We start from the raw sequence: 20,665 nt of genomic DNA on the forward strand, positions 1-20,665 counted from the left end.
AGGGTTTTTATGTTCCTGGTCAGGCTATACCATAAATTATACATATATAATGTTTTTATAACTTAGATACAATTTTAGACCAAATTGGCTAAAACTGAACGATTACATTTTTTTAATTAACACGCCTTCAGTCAGTATAATCGTATTTGTACGATTCGTTAAAAAATCATGTTTAAAAGCCAAACAATTTTCTTGCTTAATATCCGAACGGCATTCAAAGATTTCCGATTTTTTTTTTCGAAAATTCACCTCCTTACCATTAAATTTTCTGTAAATAATTAAAAATTTAAGATTTCATGGCTTTCCTTTAATTTAATTTATTAAGTTTGTTAAAGAGATTTCATCCTTATAACTACTTAACCCCTAAGCTTAACCTAAGGGTTAACCCTTAATTTGAATTTGTCCGGTAGGGCGGACACTAACTTTAGAAACCAAGTAGGGGGTGTTGTAAATGTTATTTTTATTTTATTCTACAATATTATTGTTTTATAACCTCTGAAAAAGTTTGTAGAAAGTGAACTTTGACGTTCGCAACACTGTATCTGTCAGTCGCGAACAAAATGTCAGCGAAGAGATAGTCATCTGTTTTTGATAAGGTAAATTATTATTTTTTTCATTGTTTTGCTGTTAAAAGCTCATTGTTTTTGCAATTCGTTTAACAATAATACGTGTATGATAATGTTTAGCTAAAATTCATAACATTTTATAGGTATCCTTCCGTTTGGCCAAATTACTTTTCGCCAAATTTCACTTCGCAAACAACTTATCGCCAAAGTTTCATTTCCCAAATGAACTTTTAGCAACTGTACTTTTCGGAACTAATTCATTTGGACAAATTATCATTTGGCCAAATTTTACTTGGCAAATGTTTATATAGCAAATGTTTTATTTTGCCAAATATTATATCCCAAATAATTTGTTTGGTCAAATCGACACTTCACATACTTACCCACAAATCAAACCATAAGGCAGAGGCAGATGATCATGGTTTTCTCAAGAATGTTATGTAAAACAAAGAGATTGCAGAAAATAGTATGGTTGCAGAAAGTAGGTATTGCAGAAAATAGTAGGTTAGGTTAGGTTAGAACAGTGACCCTTAACGCGCGAAGGCGAGCGAAGCGTGCCGCGGCAGCGGCCGCCGAGCGCTAGAATCACCTCTATTGTTAATGAATCATTTGGAAATTTCGATAAAAAGAATGAAATATGAAAAATTAATATAGAACAAATTTTAAATTAACTACCCACTAAACAAAATAATAACCACTTGTTAATTTGTACTCCATTCTATGCACCAATCAAATTATTTTGTAAATAGTGTATCGTGAAATATTTTTGCCAAATAAAACATTTGCCAAAACATACTTTGCCAAACAATAATTTGCTAAACAATAATATGCCAAAAACGGCATTTGCGAATTAAAAGTTTGCTATAAGTTGTTTTGCCAAATGAGAATTTGCCAAATGAAAATTTGCGAAACGTTGTTTGCGATGTGATAATTTGGGAAACGTTTTTTGGCCAAACATTAGTAATCCCATTTTATACATGTTTTGGCGTTTTTTTACTCGCTTGATCTCTTTGTCCGGCACAGCGGACATTGTCAATTACTCACTGATATTCATAAAACAACTTTGTCCGCTGTGGCGGACATAGTCAAATTTAGTTTGTTTTGCGGTTATGGGTGTTTTCTTATGTTTTTTTTGTTTTTCATTTGTCTGAGGCATGCGCGTGCTTCAAGAATATTGGCTTTAGTCCCTAGAACCCGCTTCCTCAGACGCAAGTGAGAAATCTGATACCGATTTTGAAATGCTTGATAAATGTGCTTCTACTGACTCAAACTATTCTTCACCTGCACCCTCTATCGAAATGATATATGATGTGATCTCTCGCTAATATAAATATTAGCTTTAGCTTCTCTTATAACGTTGCAGGTATTGTCAAAAAAAGACAGTGGTGTTCTACATAAAGTTTTAAACGCGCCGTTGCTCTGTGATGGGCAAAAATGCAAGAAACTGTTTTTAGATTTCCATACCAAATGATTGTTTTATGTGTTCGTTTTTAATATTACGCTTAACTACTTACTTAATTTTTCTTGCCAAAACGCCAATTTCCAAGGTGTTTTATTCTCAATACTATAAAAATTCTTAATAAAATTAGTTTATAACGAAGTTTTTTTATTTATCCCCTATTTGCCAATGTCCGCCACGGCGAACATTCAAATCTACTCGTTATTTATGACGTCTTTGGCAGTGTCCGCTGTGACGGACACGAATTTTCCCAACTCTGGGAAATGCAGGATTTTTTTTCATATTTTTTTATAAGTTCTTAGCATACCCTTGATGCCTTACATTCATCAAACTCATGTATTTCCATTTTTTATGTCGTTGCCAAATGAAGGGTTAACGATCGATGCAATAAAAATACAGGGTGTAATATTTAACAGATTTTAGTTGGTTCGATTCTCGGGGATTGGTAAGCAATTTTTTGGAAATCTTTGAATGCAGTTTTATTTCTTTTCAAAAATAAAGAAATTTTTTCTTTGAGTAAAATTTTCTGTCTACAATGTTAAGAGTACTTTCGCTCCAGGTGGCATTTCAAAATTCCACCCTGTATACCTACTTACCTAATTATTTTTGATAAACATAAATGTGTAGGCTTACTATTTTCCTAAGTAGGTAGTTATTTTATGCAAGGTTTAATTCTCATAAATATTTTGCATGAATAAACTTGCATAGACTTTGTGAACTTCAAAAAAACTTTTTCAAAAATAAATACAGGCGCGTTTAGATGTCACATTTTAATTTTAGAAACAAAAGAAAAAAACTTCATCCATGTAGCATACATGTCTTTTTGGGAGATTTCTTACTAGTGAAAGCGTTTTTTATATCCAAATTCTTTGTGATGTCGTAATATTCTGACAAAATCTTGTGCGTGCTATTAACGGTTTGTATTATAATAACGATTTACTCTCTTTCATGAGAGTTGAGTGGAAAACTTTTATCAGTCGAAGAGTAAACATTTTGACAGGAGGACGGCCGAAACCTTGGACATACTGTGAGTAGTGAGATGTCCAATGTATCCTAAACGGGTTAGGATAAAGTCGATAGAGCTCAATGGCTGAGCGCCTCAGCCCTCGAAGCTCCGAGGTGAACGCCTTGGAACAACGAGGCTATCTCATCGGCAAGAAAATCGGACAAGGATCGTACGCCACTGTCCACCTGGCGGAGTACTGCGATGCATCCAGCCCCAAGCGGATGCACCTCGCGTGCAAGATATTTGACAAAGAAAAAGCACCTCGGGATTTTTTAGAGAAGTTTTTCCCTCGTGAACTCGACATCCTAACTAAGATCGAGAACCCCCACATCATCCAAGTGCACAGCATCTTGCAGAGGGGACCGAGAGTGTTCATTTTCATGCGATATGCTGACAACGGAGACTTGCTGGATTTCATAAAACGCAATGGCGTCGTACCAGAAAATCAGGCGAAACTGTGGTTCAGACAGATGGCTAGTGGCTTGCAGTATCTGCACAGTAAAAATATAGCGCATCGCGACCTCAAGTGCGAGAACATACTGTTGTCGAGGCGGTTCAATGTAAAACTGGCTGATTTCGGGTTTGCAAGATTCTGCACTGATGGAGAGAACCGGCGCGTTCTCAGCCAGACCTACTGTGGCTCTGCCGCGTACGCCGCCCCAGAAGTCGTAAGCGGGACCCCTTACAACCCCAAGCTCGCTGATGTGTGGTCACTGGGAATAATTCTGTTTATCATGCTGAACGCGTCTATGCCATTCGACGACTCAAACTTGCGTAAGCTGCTGAAAGATCAAATGTCCCGTAATTGGGTGTTCCGTTCTAGAATTCGTGATACTGTATCTGCGGCGGCAAAGTCTATCGTGCGGCATATTCTGGAGCCGGATATAACGCTGCGCCTGACCCTCGACCGCGTGTTGTCGCACGAGTGGACGCGGCCCCGCAAGGACAAGAGCGCCAGCCTGATGGGGCGGCTGGTGCAGTCGGCGCCGTCGGCCCCGCACGCGCCTGGAAAGCGCGAGCACGATGAGGCGGGCACGTCGGCCGGCGCGCGCGTCTCCGGCGACCACCGCGAGACCGAGCGTGAGCGCCACGACGACATCAACATGCGCTCCCACGATTAACAAATCTGTATTAATAAGTTTAATGAGCAAAAAAGTGTTATAATCTCTAAATGTTTCGACCCTCAAAAATCGAAAATTCTTTTTATTATTTTGATTTTTTTTACAATTGTCGACTTAACTATTGTTAGTCGCCAATAGTGAAAATAAAGTTTTTATATAAAATCCAGAATTAAATGTTTTACTTAAATACTATAGATGGTTACATTAGGTAACACACGTTAGGTACACAAACAAATAATCATAATTATCTTCAATGGAATAGGTTTCTTCTCATTTCATCGCTTTGAGGTTGAGGACCATGACCATAAGCAATGACGTTGAACGGCATAACTATTACTGGAAAATATATACTGAACGATATTACATTTGTATCTTCATTAAAATTAACGTCGACTTTTGAAAGTGGGTGGAAATAGTTCACTTGCAAATATGAGATGTTTATGCCATTTTGTCCAGGCTCTGTGTAATCATGCTGTAAACAAGAATGGTGCATTTCTAATTTCCCCTCTGGTGTCTCCCCCTAGGATAGTCAACAGTTTTGGGTGATAGGTCATGGCGTACAGTATCCATCTTCCATCTGATGGTAGGTCAACGAAGTAAAGAAGAACGAGGTAGGTTTGACTTAAGCAAAGGGGCATCAGTCCCCCCAACCACCCCTACATTTGTGTAAATAAGCGAATAATTTATCAAACTTTACTTAACTTTGAGCGCGACATCATCGTCCTCAACATAAGCTCCTGGTTCAAATCATAAGTGTAGGCGAGCCGATGTGCCGGCACAATCTCCGTTGAATTCAAAAGCAGTTTTTCCCCTGAATGATGTGATCCTATAACCGAAACATGGATTATAGGAACCTGTAGTAGGTCTTCAACGCGTACCTTAAGTTTCAAGCAGGTCAACACACCATAATAAAACGTCTTGTATGTAATCGTAAAACTATGCATAAAACTATGCGTAAAACACAAAACGTTTCCTCTTAAAATGATGGATAAAATTGCCAAGCCGACCAAAAGTCGAAACATGTTTGAAAAGTTATTTGAAGGACCTATCAGAGCAGAGGATCTTATCAGAACCGTGAAAAATTTCTTAATCACTACTGCATATGAGATTGTAAAAGTTAGATGTGCACATCGATCGGCAATGGCTGGTAGATAGGTACGAGTTAGGTACATAAAGCGCTGCTAGTCGTATTTGTATCAAATAGCAATAAAAGTAATTCTAAGTATCTACCTACCTACCTGCTTGAAATTATTTCTAGGACCTACTTTTATGCTCTTGGATTCGCTAATCAGAAGCCCGCCGCATTATTGTTCTCTCGGTACGGACCTTAGCACGCAGATAACAATATAAAACTTATTCAATTGTCGACTAACGTGGTCTACTGAAGGATAATTTTAAGGCAAACTCATTGCCTGAATAAGTAAGTAGGTAGCTAGGTAGTCATAATGCATGTCCTGTCTGTAATGTGATTCGCATTGTTTTAGGTCCAACAGAAATAAAACAAACAGAAAGAGATTAATATTTAATGTATTAATAAAACACTATCTCAGTTCACAAGTAGGTTTATAATCGAAGCCTCCAAAAATGTCATGGTCTTTCAATTGGCATAGAATAGCCATGAACGCCAATCGGCATGCTGAGGAACGGGAATTTCTGATGAACCGTCAACACCATAGTGGCCGGGTCGAATGAGACGACCACTTTTGAAACCGGGTTTATGTATTCCATTTTTAGATATGTGAATCGCGTCTCTAGACTTGGATTAGTAGGCTAAAACAAACAACGTAAAACATTAAACATTACTTTGTAAAATGTAGTATTTAACTTTGTAAAACCAGTTCTGCAGACCTAATAAAAAAATGTAACTTCCTTTCCTTTATTTTCGTAAACAAAAACTTACCTGAGCCCCGATTACGGTAACTTTTAACGTCTACAATCCAGACGCGTTTCTGATTCTGCGATACGATTGGTCAAAACAGCTGACGTACGCTGTTGAACGACCAATCGTATCGCAGAATCGAGAAGCGTGTCTGGATTGTTGACGTTAAAAATTACCGTAATCGGGGCTCTAATTGATTACTTACTTACCCTAGTATCTAAACTAAAGACAGGTTGAAATGCTGGTATTGAGCCAGTGAAGACAAAGGAAAGCTGTTCTCCATCTATATGGGCGCCTGAAAGATAATGTCAGCAAGATACTGAGAATCACAGATGAAAGAGGCGTTGCTAAGAATTGAGCAAACGCATGAAGTTTGATCCATATTATTACGAGTATATTGTCGACTCATAATGCATTACATCTTTAGAGCCATCCATGGATGGAGTTGAAGTAAATCACTTAATTTATTTTTTATACATTTCTAATCATCATCTCACCATATTCAAATACAGATACCAGATCGGGCTTCCTTGTAGTCTCATCGCTGTAGGAGTAAATAATAAACGATGTGAACAAAATAAACCTAAGAATACACGTTATCATACTGCTTGGACTGCAATACAGGCACTGAAATAATGATCACCGCAACGAATGGATTACTTATAACATAAAATTACAAAGATAAGATAAAACCTACACGTCTACATTATTCGCAAAAGGCCACCATAGAGGGATTTTTATAGCAATCCAGGTTCAACTCCTGCGGTACATAATGAAAATGGCGTATTTCATGTTGTGCCAAGTACTTAGTTGGGCGTTCCTTCTATATCCTGACTTTCTGAGGATGTTTTTTAAATTTGATTTTGCACAAATTACTATAATAGCCTAGTCCCGTTAAAACCCCCATAAGCTAATATGCTTATAATGCTTGTGTCATCATCACTAGTGGGCGCACCTCAATAGTCGAGTAAGCGTCAGCGGGATTCGTACCCGCGTTCCTCGGATGACGAGGCAGCCAGTCCGACCCCTTCACCATTTGGCTATCATGGCTTCAATGTTCCTGAGCAATGCTTTAATGTTGTCACACCTACATTTATAGAAATCTATTTTGTCTGCTCGTTTGCCTCCTGTCACATAAAAAAAAAATGGTAGTACTAAGGTAAGTACGTCGTAATTTGATGCGCTAGGCTTTGGTTAAAAATGATACACCAAACTGATCATAATTATTTATTCAATTAACAGCATCAGTAACGATGGGTCTGTTGTCACCGGTTAATTCGACATGTGACATGTTATGTCCGCAGAGCTGGTAGGTGATGATGACAGCGTTCCCTTGGTACCGGCCTGATGGGTCTTGGCGGACCACGTGCATGTACTCATCGCCGAGAGTGAACTGGACCTGAGGTGGAGCGACCCAGTCGCAGACCGTTGTAACCGCCTTATTTACGGTTGGCGGGTTTAAGCAGAACATCTGCAAAAATAACAATTTTTAGCCTCTTCTTTGAAAAATAGCAAAGACGTATCAGCTCTTGTCGATCCACCATTAAACAAAAGATTGGGTCCAATTCCTTATTTTACTTTTACAAGCACTGCACAACACAGTGCACGTTACTTATAGTACCTAAGTACATAGTCGTCCCATCTTGTTGCTAAGTATATTAGCTATTGCAGAAGATGCAGCTATATTATAATAGAGATGCACCATGCAACTACCTACTTAAAAGCACACTGTTCCAATCGTCATTCATCAGTTACCACTGCCACTTTTAATCTTTTGGTCCTTTTTTTAAGTTACTTTTAATTTTGTATAGGCACCTATAGCACCTACCTACCTACTTTAAGTAATTTGCTATTATTTACATACCTGCTGATAAGCCTCGCGTTGCCCTGGTATTAGATAGGCGGCAGGATAACTTAACTTAAATCTTGACGTGTAGTCAGTATCTGCAAAAATAAGATTAAATTAACGTAGCTTTCTAGTTTTTTACCATTAGCAAAAAAAAAAGAATAGATTACAATGGTTAGCTTACCCAAATACTTACTATTTAAAAAAATGCAACAAATAAGTAATAACTTACTTCTATCCTATATTTTTGATATTATCGGTTCATTTAGCTGAGATATGAGATTAGAACGAGAAAGTTTGAGAAACTTTTGAGTTTTATTGTTTGCTTACTACTTACCTTTCGTGACCACTGTACAATGAGGTGGCGAGACATGTTTTTTAGATGCAATTATACTAGCAAATAACGTAAAAAAGAAAAGAACTGAATATCCAACCATAGTTACGCCGTTTTACCGTCTTCACGATAGGACTGCTATGAAATAATGATGCATACGATATTTATAGCTCTTTAATCAGTAGTTTCCTGCTAGTACAAATAATAATAACATTTGGTATGATATTCAAAGTAAACAAATTACTTATCGGAAAGGTACGGGCATGGGTACGGGTGCGGGCCGGCGACAGACGCTGCCTGTTTTGAAGTTGAGTGATAAGGAACACACACACCACATAAGTATGATATGATATACAAAGATAGTAAGTTTTTTGTATTTCTTAATAAATAGAAAATGAATTCCAGTTCTACCCTTTATTTATGAATATAGGATACTTTAGGCCCTTTTCAGGGCACTTATCAAACTGTACACTGGGAAAAACCAAAAAGTGAAATAAAACAAAATACAAGAGTGAGAATACCTCTAATTTAGGACAACCCAACTGTATTTCATAACTAACTTTACTAATAGAGGTACATAATATGAGAACGACATATTTAATACATACGTTATTAAACATAAATGCAATAATTAAAGATGAACTTTGAAAATCTGGTAGGTACCTACCTAACTTAGGACAAATAGTTACATACCTATGTACTTTAAATTTCGTTAGCAAAATGTTGCAGAATCTATGTATCTACGAGTAATTTTATACTTCTATGAAGTTCTTATTTTTACCTCGGTCTCGTTAAGTACTTATTAGTTTTAAAATTAAATACGTAGGTACAAGCGCTGCTACAAATGGTTTTTTAAACATTTTCGGGAGGCCCTGGTTTAAGACTGGTTTCTGATTCGTTGAGCGCCTTTAATTCTTCAACATCACGCCACAGTTCCCCGTGGTACAATGATGCTGTTTCCACTTCCATTTCTGCCGCGACCACTAAGTAAAAAAATATTGATTTCGTTATAAAATTAATACACGTGCGATCCTTCTTCGTATACGTAATGGGTAACTAAATAAGTAATAAAAGTAGGTATTGATCAGTATTGATGGATGTGGAAGAAATGAAAGTATACTTACTTCGTAAATTTCGCACCACCTCCACACTTTTTTTTAAGCGAGCCAAGTCAGTTTCAATTTCATCTTGCAAATTATTGTAAAAGTTAGGATCATTTACATCAAACTTATCTACTCTTTTGTTATCCATTATAAATTTTAAACAACGAAGTTTGTCGAAAGTATGTAAGAAATTTTATTTGAAAAGTTTTTTTTATTAATTGGCGCGTTTTGATTTAGTTTTTTTTAAGAATTATTGAGTGCAGGTTTGGACTGAAGGACATTGATCACAGGTTTAATTTCACATGAAAATATCATTGAAAATAATCATTAAAATAAATACCTACTAGGTAAATATTATTTATGTAAAGATAGGTATTACTCTATTTTCGTCTCCATAATATTCATTGGTCATTGGAAATCTCTGTCAACCTGTCAGTAGGGTTTAAAAAAAAAAACAAACAAAAACTACCGCGATCAGATGGCTAGCAGATTTACGAGTCCTAAAATGGCAACCAATAGAAGCACTGAGAATGACGTTTGGGCGAATCTATTGACCAATGACTTTAACTCCACGTGCCAGAAAGCGCCGCTTGCCATCAGTCATCAGTCGTCAGTGTGGCTTGCTTGTAGTTGTTGCACAGGCAGAATATTTTCTGAATTTAGTCACGCGCGTAGTACCTTTAGACATACTCTCTAATCTGTGCGTAGTACTCCATTTGTAATCGCGAATTTTTCTTTAAAACCTCTTGTAACTCACTCATGATTATTTATTAACGTCTTTGTGGCCACAGGTTTTTTATTTTACAGACCATGATGAGTGACGACGATCGCGATATAGACATTGAAAGTGATGTAGGTAGATTCATGGTCAATTGATTTGTGAGTGGTGTTTATTTCGTTCTTAATGTTTTAATTTATGTTTTCAGGCGGAAAATGATTCGGATTCTAGGACTCATGCAAGGAATAACCTCGGTGGAGGTGGCTATTACTCTCAGGTAAGCTTATTTTTTTATTAGGTAGGAGGTGGCGAAAATTACCATGTGCAATATTGCCACAAACATTGAATACGTAATTGTTTTTTGTGTACCTACAATCAATATTTTTGAAATAGTAGGTAGTGTAAAATAATTACTTTTGGTTTTTTAGGCAGACAAAAGGGCACACCACAATGCATTAGAAAGGAAAAGAAGAGATCACATCAAGGACAGTTTCACATCTCTGAGGGAATCCGTACCTGCCCTACAAAATGAAAAAGTGGTAAGTATTTATTCTAGTCAACAAATTAGTGTTTTTGGATATTTTTCTTTCCATTGGATCAAAATTTAAACTACCCACTTTCATATTTACTTTATCTAATTATTCCATACTTTGATTCTATTCGGTGGTGGCTCAAAAGCTAAGAATGACTGTTTTTGTTGTGTATGCCCATAAATAACCCAGTTTTAATAGTAAATTTTTGTACACAACATACTTAAATCATATTGATTTGAAAATGCGGGTATGTAGATACTAACAATAATATGATGACTTCACTGATTTCTGTATAAATTAGTCGGCTTTGTAAATGTTTTAAGCCTCAGATACTGTCTTCTAAATACTTTTGTAGATTCACTTATTGTCGGTTAAGTTCTATCACCACGTAAGTAATTTTTTGGTGGTTTTGTCATTTTGATGCCATTCACCAGCTAGAGAATCGAAAGACGCGTCGTTTCGTCCAATCTCCTGAAAAGTTACGAAAAATGACTTACTGACTGATAGAACTTAAACGACGTTAAGTTATTTAATTTAATGTGGCCAAGCCTATTTTCAATTCCGTGAAATTTTTGACACAGGCAAGTCGGGCGCAAATCTTAAAAAAGGCTGCAGAGTACATCCAGTTTATGAGGCGGAAAAATAACTCGCACCAGCAAGATATTGATGATTTAAAACGGCAGAACAACTTACTAGAGGCCCAAAGTGAGTAGATTCAAAAACATTGAATTTTTATGACTATTGAATACATTTCATGACATATTTATTTTGCATAGCTTTTACTGTTGTGTGTGTGTGATAGTCTTACTTTTATTAAAATCAAAAGTAGTAATATTAACAATGATTGTTATAATTTTTTAACTCTTAAATTTCATCATACCAAAATTTATTTAGAGGTAGAGAGTATAATTCTACCCTCAAACATTCATTTTATTTAGTAGTTAATATTTTATGGTTGTACTTCAGTTCTACTCCTAAACTTTTCTTGCTATTTTATATGAATTCATCAGAAATGATCGCTTTTCCCCAACCTGATTGTTAATCAAATCAGACGGCAAATATTTTTTTTACTCTTAACATTATTTTTTTAATATTTCAGTACGAGCATTAGAAAAAGCACGAGCAACAGGAAACTACATGGATGCCCATGAGTTGGGACTTGGCATCAAATCTGAGGGCAGTTCACATGACACAGACAGTTCTGACGGGGAGGGCACCACTCGTCGCGTAAAGAAGCTCAAGATCAATGGTGTCAATGTGTAATTTCAATCGATCAACCCTTCGATTTGGTTCTATCTTAGTGAGGTTATAATTTTTTGGACAATTTTCTCTTTTGCTCTTTGCCAAAAAACCCTATTTTCAACCACAAAAGTTTTGCCAGCATGTTTGTCGTCACAATTTGAAGTCAAGTTGTAACCAATTTTAAATTTGTATAATAACCCTTCATTTTGGATGACAAATATGTTTTATTTCATTCAATATTCTTTGTGTGTTCTGTAGATACTACCTGTTTTATGATTTGCCTCCTTGATGCAAATTGTCCTTAATTGTTCTTTATTTTTAAGTTAATGTAAGATGGTTTAATTGATATTAAATTTTCTTAGATTCTTTGTTATGCAAAAATTTTATGGGAGTAAAAATCTAATTATTTTCATTCTAAATATTTAAAAAACAAAATAAAATATATATTTTGTTTTCTTAGCATACCAATTTGGTGTGTTTTTAACTTTGTGCTAGAAAATTAATTATCAATTAAGCTAATACATAGTTATAAGTCTAGTCTTCTTGAACAACCTGGTTTGCTGTCTGGCTAAAATAATCGCTGCCTGCTGCTGTATTTCCTGAACACTATAATCCGGGCGTTTTCAAGGCGAGAGTGAATAGGCACTTGCAGGGCAGATATGTACCATCTTAGACTGCATCTCACTTAACACCAGGTGCGATTGCGGTCAAATACTTGCCTTGTCTAGCATAAAAATAAACTGCGTAACTATCGCTACTTTTACTCAAATGTACTGACATAACAAAATAGACATAACTTCAAAATTGAAAAATAAACTGGGAGACTTGTTCAATGTTTTTCTTGATTGCTATTACGATAAGTGTACATTATCTTTCCCAGCTGTTGGGTTATATTATATTATACAGGGTGTTTGGCGCATCGTGTGCCAAAATGATTTGGCGGATAGAATGGGTCATTTCCTATATTTTCAGCCCCCATAACACGTTCCATGTCAGGCGGCTACTTTTATATTAAGTTTTTTAGTAATTTCACCAAAATACCCAAATCGCATCATTTAATTTCGATTTAAAAAAAAACTACTAAGCGTAGCCTCAAAGTAAATATTTTGTTTTGACGTGCATTGATATAGGGTTGCATCAAATCTAAATTTACTGGCAAATATCATCTAGTTTTTTTTTAATTCAGCTTTGAACTTTTCCGAAAAGTTAAAAATGGACTGAACATTTAAGTTTACATGGCTATAAATTTTTTTTTAAAAGAGATAGCGATCTTCGGATTTTATCAAAACTTCTCTAGTCTATCCCCATTCAAACGGTATACTAATCTTGTTTAAATAATAACAACAACTTCACAAATTCCCTAAATTAGTGCATTGACTCTATTCGGACTGATTTGCGAAATTTGTGTTTATAGCCCCTTTTTGTGTGAATAACACGTTAAATACCTACAGGTAAAAATATTTATCTTATGCAATGTAAAAACTTTTTCCCTATCGTTTTTCAACGTGGATTTCTTGAAATTAAAGACGAAAATAATTATTTTGATCGTTTATTAATTATTACAAATTTTGTTCAAAATGTCCGCCTCGGCAACGTATACACTCACGACATCTTCGACTGTTGTCGTATGCAGCCTCATTTCTCTTTTTATTACTATAAAGGCGTTTTCTATTCGTTGTTGTAGTTCTTCTAATGTTTGAACTTCCGTTACGTACACCAGTTCATTACCTCGTCCCCAGACGTAAAAATCTAACGGAGTTAGGTCTGGGGAACGTGCAGGCCACTGTATAGGGCCAGTCTAAATTAGAAGAAGATGTCGTTACTTAGTGTATACGTTGCCGAGGCGGACATTTTGAACAAAATTTGTAATAATTAATAAACGATCAAAATAATTATTTTCGTCTTTAATTTCAAGAAATCTACATTGAAAAACGATAGAGAAAAGGTTTTTTACATTGCATAAGATAAATATTTTTTACCTGTAGGTATTTAACGTGTTATTCACACAAAAAGGGGCTATAAACACAAATTTCGCAAATCAGTCCGAATAGAGTCAATGCACTAATTTAGGGAATTTGTGAAGTTGTTGTTATTATTTAAACAAGATTAGTATACCGTTTGAATGGGGATAGACTAGAGAAGTTTTGATAAAATCCGAAGATCGCTATCTCTTTTAAAAAAAATTTTATAGCCATGTAAACTTAAATGTTCAGTCCATTTTTAACTTTTCGGAAAAGTTCAAAGCTGAATTTAAAAAAAACTAGATGATATTTGCCAGTAAATTTAGATTTGATGCAATCCTATATCAATGCACGTCAAAACAAAATATTTACTTTGAGGCTACGCTTAGTAGTTTTTTTTTAAATCGAAATTAAATGATGAGATTTGGGTATTTTGGTGAAATTACTAAAAAACTTAATATAAAAGTAGCCACCTGACATGGAACGTGTTATGGGGGCTGAAAATATAGGAAATGACCCATTCTATCCGCCAAATCATTTTGGCACACGATGCGCCAAACACCCTGTATAATGTTAATACTTGAAAACATTTCAAAACCTGTATACATTAGGGGATACATTATATCGAAATGCTATATTTTGAGCTAAATGTTGGTCAACAAGTATGTGGCACTTTCGAGAGATTGCTCCATGTTTAAAGTCACGATGTGCGGCATATCCAAAACTAAAAAGTAAAATTAAGGCCTATGCACACAATATTTATTCAGGTGTGAACATTGAAAGCAAGGTTTAACTTTAAAGGGCTGAGTTCGCCAATGTATACGACGCTTAATGATTACGAGTAAAAGTACCATGACATATTCCTTGAATGATGTATTTGACAAAAATTTCCTTGTATTGACAAATTGGCATGTTTCGATACGATCTTTTTTTTTTAATCATAAGTGCAATATTTTCACCGAATATTTTTGTATATTTTTTTATAATTTTCTACGACATTGTTAAATGGATATATTTTTGTGATAGTTGATTGAGTCGTGGATTATTTTCCGATCTGACTACCGTCTACCGCTAGGTAAATTTATTTTTATGTTCTAGAAGACTATAGATTTAATTGATGTAAAATATAAATACTCTGTTAAAGTGCTTTTTATTTACAAAACCCTGTGTTTCGATTTGACCTTGTCATAATTTCTGTTGTATTGATCTCTACTATGATTGTAAAATTTTGTATTTTTTTATCACATTGTTAAGAAATTGACAGTACATATTTGTAGAAATTGTATGGTTATTTTTAGTTCATGAAGTTTCTTTGGTTCTTTCGCCATGATGGCTATTGTATTTGTGGTCACCAGTTGACGCCTCTATCGAGTCTTTTCGCCTTTTATTTGTTTTTTGGTTGTGTTGGTGGTTGTATTTTTTTTATTGGTTGTTCAATTTCTTTTCGTCTGTTTCTTTTTGTTTGGGTTGGGCGCATTTTATTTCTTTTATATTGGTTGTTCAATTTCTACAATAAAAAATCAAATATTGCAATACACTGGCAAAAATTAACGCAAAATAAAATAATAAATACAGTTTTTACACGACATATGAAGCACCATGAAAAGTAATCGAAAAATCGATTATAATAAGATAATGGTATATTTTGTGTCATAGTTGGCTCTATCTTCGTTGTTGTCTCATTCATTATGATTGAAAATTGTTGTTATATCATTGGTCATATTGAGCTTCAATAGGTTAATTTCTTGCTTTTTAATTTGGTTGGCAAATTGAAAAATGATTTTGAGTCACAGTAGAAGCTGCAGTTGTAGTGGGAAGATTGAATTGTTTGGTTGTATATTTCAGTTTTCACAAAAAAAAATGTAAAAAAAAATTGTGTCAGGGCGATTCCAAAAGGAAAAATCTGAGTAATGTGTTGTCAACAAAATACTTATCATGCATGAAATAGCAGCAGAAGATAAAATATAAATAATTATTTATTGCCATTCATAGATATTGTTCAGTTGGTCACTAATGATCAAGATTGCTTGTTGTGGTTGTTGTTTTTCGTAGTCTAGTTTTCTTTGAAATGGGAATTGTAAAATATTTTGGCACTTCCGTTGTATTTTCGTTTCAATGTTTAACCGTTTCGTTTGTTGTTAACAACAACCAGTCGGTTATTCAACCATCAATGGTGATTTATCTAGTAACCACATTATTTTGAACTTATATGTCTTGTGTTAAGGTCCAAAATCAATTTTTATCTGATTTAGGGGATTGAAGCGGAATTTCGTGATTGGCATGTGAAATATAAATGAAAGACTTCTTCAGTCTTCACTTGTGAGGGTTAGGATGAAGAAAAAAGTGTCAGAAAAAAAATGTTTTGTGAAAACTGTTGTTCTGTAATTTTTGCCTTCCAATATTCGAAAATTATACACCGAGAAAGTATGTGTCTGGTTACCTCATCAACGACGTTATGATAAGTTGCAATTGAATTTCATTGAAAATCTGTTTAGATATGAGTTTTAATCAAAATAATTGAGAAAAAAAATCACGTAAACAAACTTATCCTAACTTAAGGGGTATTTACGGTCACTACCAATGAACTCTGCATAAAGCAGTGTAACAGTGTGTAAAACTTTAACGCACAACTTTTTAGAGGAAGTTTCATATTTTTCTCTATGGTCATAAAAGCCGTCTTCTGTCTACAGGGTGTTAGGTAAATGGGTATATGAGCCGACACTAGCCCATGTTAACATGGTCATATAAATGGTATGGTGAAGTCAGAAAATTTATATCTTAATTTTAATTATTTTAATTTTCATACAAATCGGATTTTATAAAAAATATTTTGTATGAAAATTAAAATGATAATATCAAATTTCTGACTTCACCATACCATTTATATGCCCATATTAACATGGGCTAGTGTCGGCTCATATACCCATTTACCTAACACCCTGTATTATTTCTGGTCCAATCTTTGTCTCTACATATTTGGCACGTTCACGTTTTGTGCCATATCTTTTCCTAATAGGTACGAGTACAAATAGTTTTTGCGTATCACGCATTATTTCCCGATTGTTGTCTGCAATCGATTAAGATTGTGTTCTCTCAAGAGTCTCAGAGGCAATACCAAATTATTTGTGAGACTTATTTGGAAAACGTCAAGGGAAGACGTAATCCGGGCCCACGTGGTGTCCTGTCTCCTCCATTACCTTCCGGACTCCCCTCAGATACCGTATAGATAGAGCTTTAGTTTTCCTTATCAACTATGGCACAAATCTCAATAAATAAATAAAAGCTTGAAAAAATAAAAACTCTGCAAGTAAATTTGGCTTAGTTTAAAAGTCCCCAACATATTTATAACTCAGTATCATCATATACATTTACAAAATTTAAAGCTACGTCAAAATTCTATAATATTTCTGGTGTTATTGATTCGGTCCCAACTCCCAATACAGGGTGATTTTGTTATCAGTATCCGAAATTTTAGAATGTATGTAGTGTTAGCAGATTGCTTGGATTTCCTACGAACTTTGCAGTTTACCCTTTCTTTCATTCGCACCAGCATTTTTGCGCCGTGCTTAAAGCAATGGTAACCATGAGCTTTTCGTCTGAAATCGAGGTGCATGTAGCGTAGCTTCTTTGTGGACAAACGTTTATTCCTAGAATGATTCCTAGTACTTTCATCTTTAATTTAAGGCGCTCTATTTTCGGCGTCTCACTTTTCTTGTGGTTTTTGGTTAATGTAGAGTTCAGCAAAAAGTCTTCTTAAAATAAATAATATCAATAAAGGTTTCATCTTCTCATGTTTTCTCAGATTATGGTTCTAATTGAGTTTAGTAATTGTGAGATTGTAGCAGAAATCATCTAATGTCCTTAAAACAGAAAGACGTGTGGTAACTGTACCGCCGTATTTCCCAACGTTTGTTAAAGGTGTCGATTTTGTGCTGATTTTACCGACTCATAAAAATCGGGAAGGTTTTGTTTTAAAGGGCTGGGGCATTGGCTGGGGCTAGCTCATTACACAAGAAAATTGGATAATAGAGATGAGTGTAGTAAAAAGTATATTTTTTGGTGTTCAGTGAACCAATTAATACAACGACTACTAAAGCGTTCTTTCTATGCTTGGAAATTGTTTAGAATAGTTTTTAGTTTCGCAGATGTAGAATAGTTTTTAGTTTCGCAGGTTGCGCCGGTTAGTTCATTATTTTAATTCTGGTTCAGTTCAGTATTACATCGAGTTTCGTATTTGCTACATTCCAATTTAGAACTCTACATAACTTATCGTTTCCTTCCCTTAATACGTCTCTGTCGATTGAACTGCGCTCGCGCCGATCGACAGGGCGGAGCTTCTATAAGTTAAATTTTATAAAAAAAAATAAAACCGACTCCAAAAAACCTACACTAAAAAGCAGAATAATAATTACTAATTACCTACTTATTTATTAGGACGAATTATTAATATTTATGTAGGTATACCATGATTGATACTTNACGTTTTCCTTTCAGTCTGTTTCATTGCTGAGTGACGATTTGAGCTGCTTTAGAAAATAAACGCTCAGACGGTACTGACGTTCCCACCATGGTCAAGTATTTGTAAGCAATTTTATTAAGTTTAGGAAGTTGAATCTTCAGATCGTTCCATATTTCCAATGGGTTCTCATTAAGTCTTCCTACTGGACTACGCAAGTAAATAGACAGCTCTTCAGAAATAGTATCATATAGTTCATAAGTGCCACTTGTGGTCTAAACTGAATAAATACTTTTGATTTTGATTTTGATTTTAGTATCGTCAGACTTCGCCGTTTTCCAGCTCTTGTGTACCAATTTGTGGTGATCATCCTATAAAGAAAAGTTATCTTCTGGTTTGTCAGAATGATCTGAAGAATCAGATTCCACCGCGGCCTCATTTTGTATTGTAGTTTTCACAAATTCTTTGACTTTTGCCGCAGCTGAAGAGCAAGCAAGTGGGTAAAATGCATTTTTTTAAACCTCGGATCTAATATCGTGGCTATGGCGAGAGGAGTCACTCTCTCTATAACACCCATTCTCTTGTCAATTTCTTTAAGAACCAATGACTATAATTCTTTGACAAGAGATTCTACGAGTCTGAGTGTTTTAACTTTCAAAAGAAGGCAATGGATAAGTGGTATTACCTTGCTACTAGTGCAATACTTATCCCCTGACACTTCCTTAGTTGCAGCTTCGATCGGTCGCAGAACTTGTAAAACCGAAGAAAGAATTGAGAGTTCTGACGCAGTAAGCATCGGTGGTGCATTTTTATGCCGAATGATTATGTTATTAACGATAGTGCGAAGGTCCAAAAATCTTTAAATCATATAATATGTACTATTCCATCTGGTTGAAACCTCTTGTATCAATTTAGTTTCTTTCTGGGTTGCATTACGTAATTCCGTTACTGGCTATATTGCTCTGTTTGAACCATGTCACAATATCTTTGACTTTAGTTATCAAGTTTCGCAGCTCAGTACACTGTTGCATAGAATTTTGTGCCACCAAATTCAGTGTGTGCAAAACATGGTATGTGTTTTTTTCCAAAAGCCAAATCGATGACCTTTACCATGTTGGCTGCGTTGTCAGTCACTACAGCCGAAACTGTATCTTTGTCAATACCCCATTCGGTACAAGTTTGAAGCAACATTTCAGCGATGTGTTCTGAAGTATGACGTTCATTTGACTGGTACACTCCAAGAGTTATTGAAAATAATTCATTACCAACACCGAAGTGTGCTGTTATTCCTAAAAAACTTCTCATGCTCATTGTTTCAGACCACACGTCAGTAGTAAGAGTAAAGTTTTCAATATTTGATATTTTTTCTTTGAAGACTGTTGATAATGCTGCGTATTTATTATCAACCCATCGAGTCAACGTCGTCTTATTGGGAAGTTTATAATGTGGCGCAACAACTTTAATCAAATTGCGAAATCCTTCATTTTCAACTATTGTAAATGGTTTATTTTTAAAGTTTTTTCACCACCCGCGGAAAAACCGTGAATTTCTTTAAAACTTGATATAATAGACTTTTGACGTTTAGGCGACTGTACATGCCAAAGCATTAGTAAAATGGCAGCCTTCTGGGCGATACTCGTGACTTCTTTTTTGAAATCCTTATTAGCTTAGGCTGGGTTGCACCACGTAACTTTAACCGTAACGATGACGATAATCGGTGTTTTTGTATGAAGTTTGCAAGGCTTTTGACGTTTGTCAAAGTTAATGAGACACAGTTCTCAGGTGTGTTTCAAAAAGTAGCGAAGTGCTAAAATCTGTCGGCACTACAAAAGAATAGTTTTCAAATGTGCTCTGAAGTAATAAAAGGCATCGTCGAAAACAACGTCATCATAAAATGTCAGGTCAAAGAAGTTCGCCTTTCTTATCTTTTTTGGGACAATCCTAACCAACACACCCGTTACAATTAAGTGCCAATATTGTTGATTTTTCACAATGATACTTTGCCATTCATTTGTTGTGAAGATCGATTTATCGTTTAACAGCCTTTTTAAAATATTTTTTGCAACGGTCAAACATTGATATTTATACTTACTGTTTTCTATACGGCTGCACTTTATTTTTTTGATTAAGTTTCTGAAAAGTATGATTAGTGTTCCGACATTGGTGTAGTCAGTACAGAAGGGTTTATTGAATTTAAAAATCGTGTGGGCAATGGACTCCGGCTTCGATATTTGATTGTGTTAATCGATTTTTATTGTTTTATTTGCTGGCCAGGTACTTTTTAAATAATCAAGGTTTTTATTTCGTTGACAGGATCATTCCTAGTTGACACTATTGTATTAAAAAACAACTAATGCTTTTCATGCAAATTCTTGATTTCATGATATTATTAATATACTCTATATAATTTTCAATCGAAGTCCATAAGGGCGACGATTTCT

General features: G+C 35.2%; 6 protein-coding genes across 7 annotated transcripts; 2 read left to right on the forward strand and 4 right to left on the reverse strand.

Annotated features, from left to right (window-relative positions):
- Positions 1–2,830: 2,830 nt before the first annotated feature.
- On the forward strand, positions 2,831–4,313 carry Tssk (Testis-specific serine/threonine kinase). Its single transcript, XM_028309999.1, has one exon. It carries the CDS (start codon positions 3,112–3,114, stop codon positions 4,150–4,152), a length of 1,041 nt encoding a protein of 346 aa, XP_028165800.1. The 5' UTR covers positions 2,831–3,111; the 3' UTR covers positions 4,153–4,313.
- Positions 4,314–5,680: 1,367 nt separating this feature from the next.
- On the reverse strand, positions 5,681–7,140 carry LOC114356688 (uncharacterized). Its single transcript, XM_028310002.1, has 3 exons — positions 6,529–7,140; positions 6,241–6,326; positions 5,681–5,922 (listed from the first exon to the last, which is right to left on the reverse strand). The coding sequence occupies exons 1-3, from the start codon at positions 6,632–6,634 to the stop codon at positions 5,740–5,742; spliced, it is 375 nt and encodes a 124-aa protein (XP_028165803.1). The 5' UTR covers positions 6,635–7,140; the 3' UTR covers positions 5,681–5,739.
- A 105-nt stretch (positions 7,141–7,245) lies between these two features.
- On the reverse strand, positions 7,246–8,364 carry LOC114356683 (uncharacterized). Its single transcript, XM_028309996.1, has 3 exons — positions 8,215–8,364; positions 7,896–7,975; positions 7,246–7,502 (listed from the first exon to the last, which is right to left on the reverse strand). Exons 1-3 carry the CDS (start codon positions 8,312–8,314, stop codon positions 7,263–7,265), a joined length of 420 nt encoding a protein of 139 aa, XP_028165797.1. The 5' UTR covers positions 8,315–8,364; the 3' UTR covers positions 7,246–7,262.
- A 528-nt stretch (positions 8,365–8,892) lies between these two features.
- LOC114356692 (uncharacterized) lies at positions 8,893–9,535 on the reverse strand. The gene is made up of 2 exons (XM_028310004.1): positions 9,336–9,535; positions 8,893–9,194 (listed from the first exon to the last, which is right to left on the reverse strand). Exons 1-2 carry the CDS (start codon positions 9,460–9,462, stop codon positions 9,064–9,066), a joined length of 258 nt encoding a protein of 85 aa, XP_028165805.1. The 5' UTR covers positions 9,463–9,535; the 3' UTR covers positions 8,893–9,063.
- Positions 9,536–10,019: 484 nt separating this feature from the next.
- On the forward strand, positions 10,020–12,640 carry Max (MYC associated factor X). Of its 2 annotated transcripts, none has more exons than XM_028309997.1 (5): positions 10,020–10,166; positions 10,241–10,309; positions 10,461–10,571; positions 11,141–11,270; positions 11,665–12,640. In XM_028309997.1, exons 1-5 carry the CDS (start codon positions 10,125–10,127, stop codon positions 11,826–11,828), a joined length of 516 nt encoding a protein of 171 aa, XP_028165798.1. In that variant the 5' UTR covers positions 10,020–10,124; the 3' UTR covers positions 11,829–12,640. The 2 variants fall into 2 exon arrangements, with proteins under 2 accessions (XP_028165798.1, XP_028165799.1); XM_028309998.1 differs by having other exon boundaries at positions 11,147–11,270.
- Positions 12,641–18,256: 5,616 nt separating this feature from the next.
- LOC114356676 (zinc finger BED domain-containing protein 1-like) lies at positions 18,257–20,662 on the reverse strand. The gene is given in 4 exon segments (XM_028309980.1): positions 18,257–18,726; positions 18,729–19,167; positions 19,169–19,286; positions 19,288–20,662. Coding segments are annotated over 4 exon segments (1,263 nt in total). The 5' UTR covers positions 19,536–20,662; the 3' UTR covers positions 18,257–18,268.
- Positions 20,663–20,665: the final 3 nt, after the last annotated feature.

This window comes from Ostrinia furnacalis, unplaced genomic scaffold (assembly GCF_004193835.3).
Source record: "Ostrinia furnacalis isolate ACB-3 unplaced genomic scaffold, ASM419383v2 OfSCF2856, whole genome shotgun sequence".
NCBI lineage: Eukaryota > Metazoa > Arthropoda > Insecta > Lepidoptera > Crambidae > Ostrinia > Ostrinia furnacalis.

Bases quoted from the DNA above. Each gene is read 5' to 3' on its own strand.
- Tssk (XM_028309999.1), top strand. From the start codon at position 3,112: ATGGCTGAGCGCCTCAGCCCTCGAAGCTCCGAGGTGAACGCCTTGGAA.
- LOC114356688 (XM_028310002.1), bottom strand. From the start codon at position 6,634: ATGATAACGTGTATTCTTAGGTTTATTTTGTTCACATCGTTTATTATT. The intron at 6,327-6,528 runs GTGAGATGATGA...ATTATCTTTCAG, and splicing joins GGTATCTGTATTTGAATATG to GCGCCCATATAGATGGAGAA. The intron at 5,923-6,240 runs GTAAGTAAGTAA...TGTTTGTTTTAG, and splicing joins TCTTTAGTTTAGATACTAGG to CCTACTAATCCAAGTCTAGA.
- LOC114356683 (XM_028309996.1), bottom strand. From the start codon at position 8,314: ATGGTTGGATATTCAGTTCTTTTCTTTTTTACGTTATTTGCTAGTATA. The intron at 7,976-8,214 runs GTAAGTAGTAAG...TTATTTTTGCAG, and splicing joins TTGTACAGTGGTCACGAAAG to ATACTGACTACACGTCAAGA. The intron at 7,503-7,895 runs GTATGTAAATAA...TTATTTTTGCAG, and splicing joins AACGCGAGGCTTATCAGCAG to ATGTTCTGCTTAAACCCGCC.
- LOC114356692 (XM_028310004.1), bottom strand. From the start codon at position 9,462: ATGGATAACAAAAGAGTAGATAAGTTTGATGTAAATGATCCTAACTTT. The intron at 9,195-9,335 runs GTAAGTATACTT...TTTTTTACTTAG, and splicing joins GGTGGTGCGAAATTTACGAA to TGGTCGCGGCAGAAATGGAA.
- Max (XM_028309997.1), top strand. From the start codon at position 10,125: ATGATGAGTGACGACGATCGCGATATAGACATTGAAAGTGAT. The intron at 10,167-10,240 runs GTAGGTAGATTC...TTATGTTTTCAG, and splicing joins ATATAGACATTGAAAGTGAT to GCGGAAAATGATTCGGATTC. The intron at 11,271-11,664 runs GTGAGTAGATTC...TTAATATTTCAG, and splicing joins CAACTTACTAGAGGCCCAAA to TACGAGCATTAGAAAAAGCA.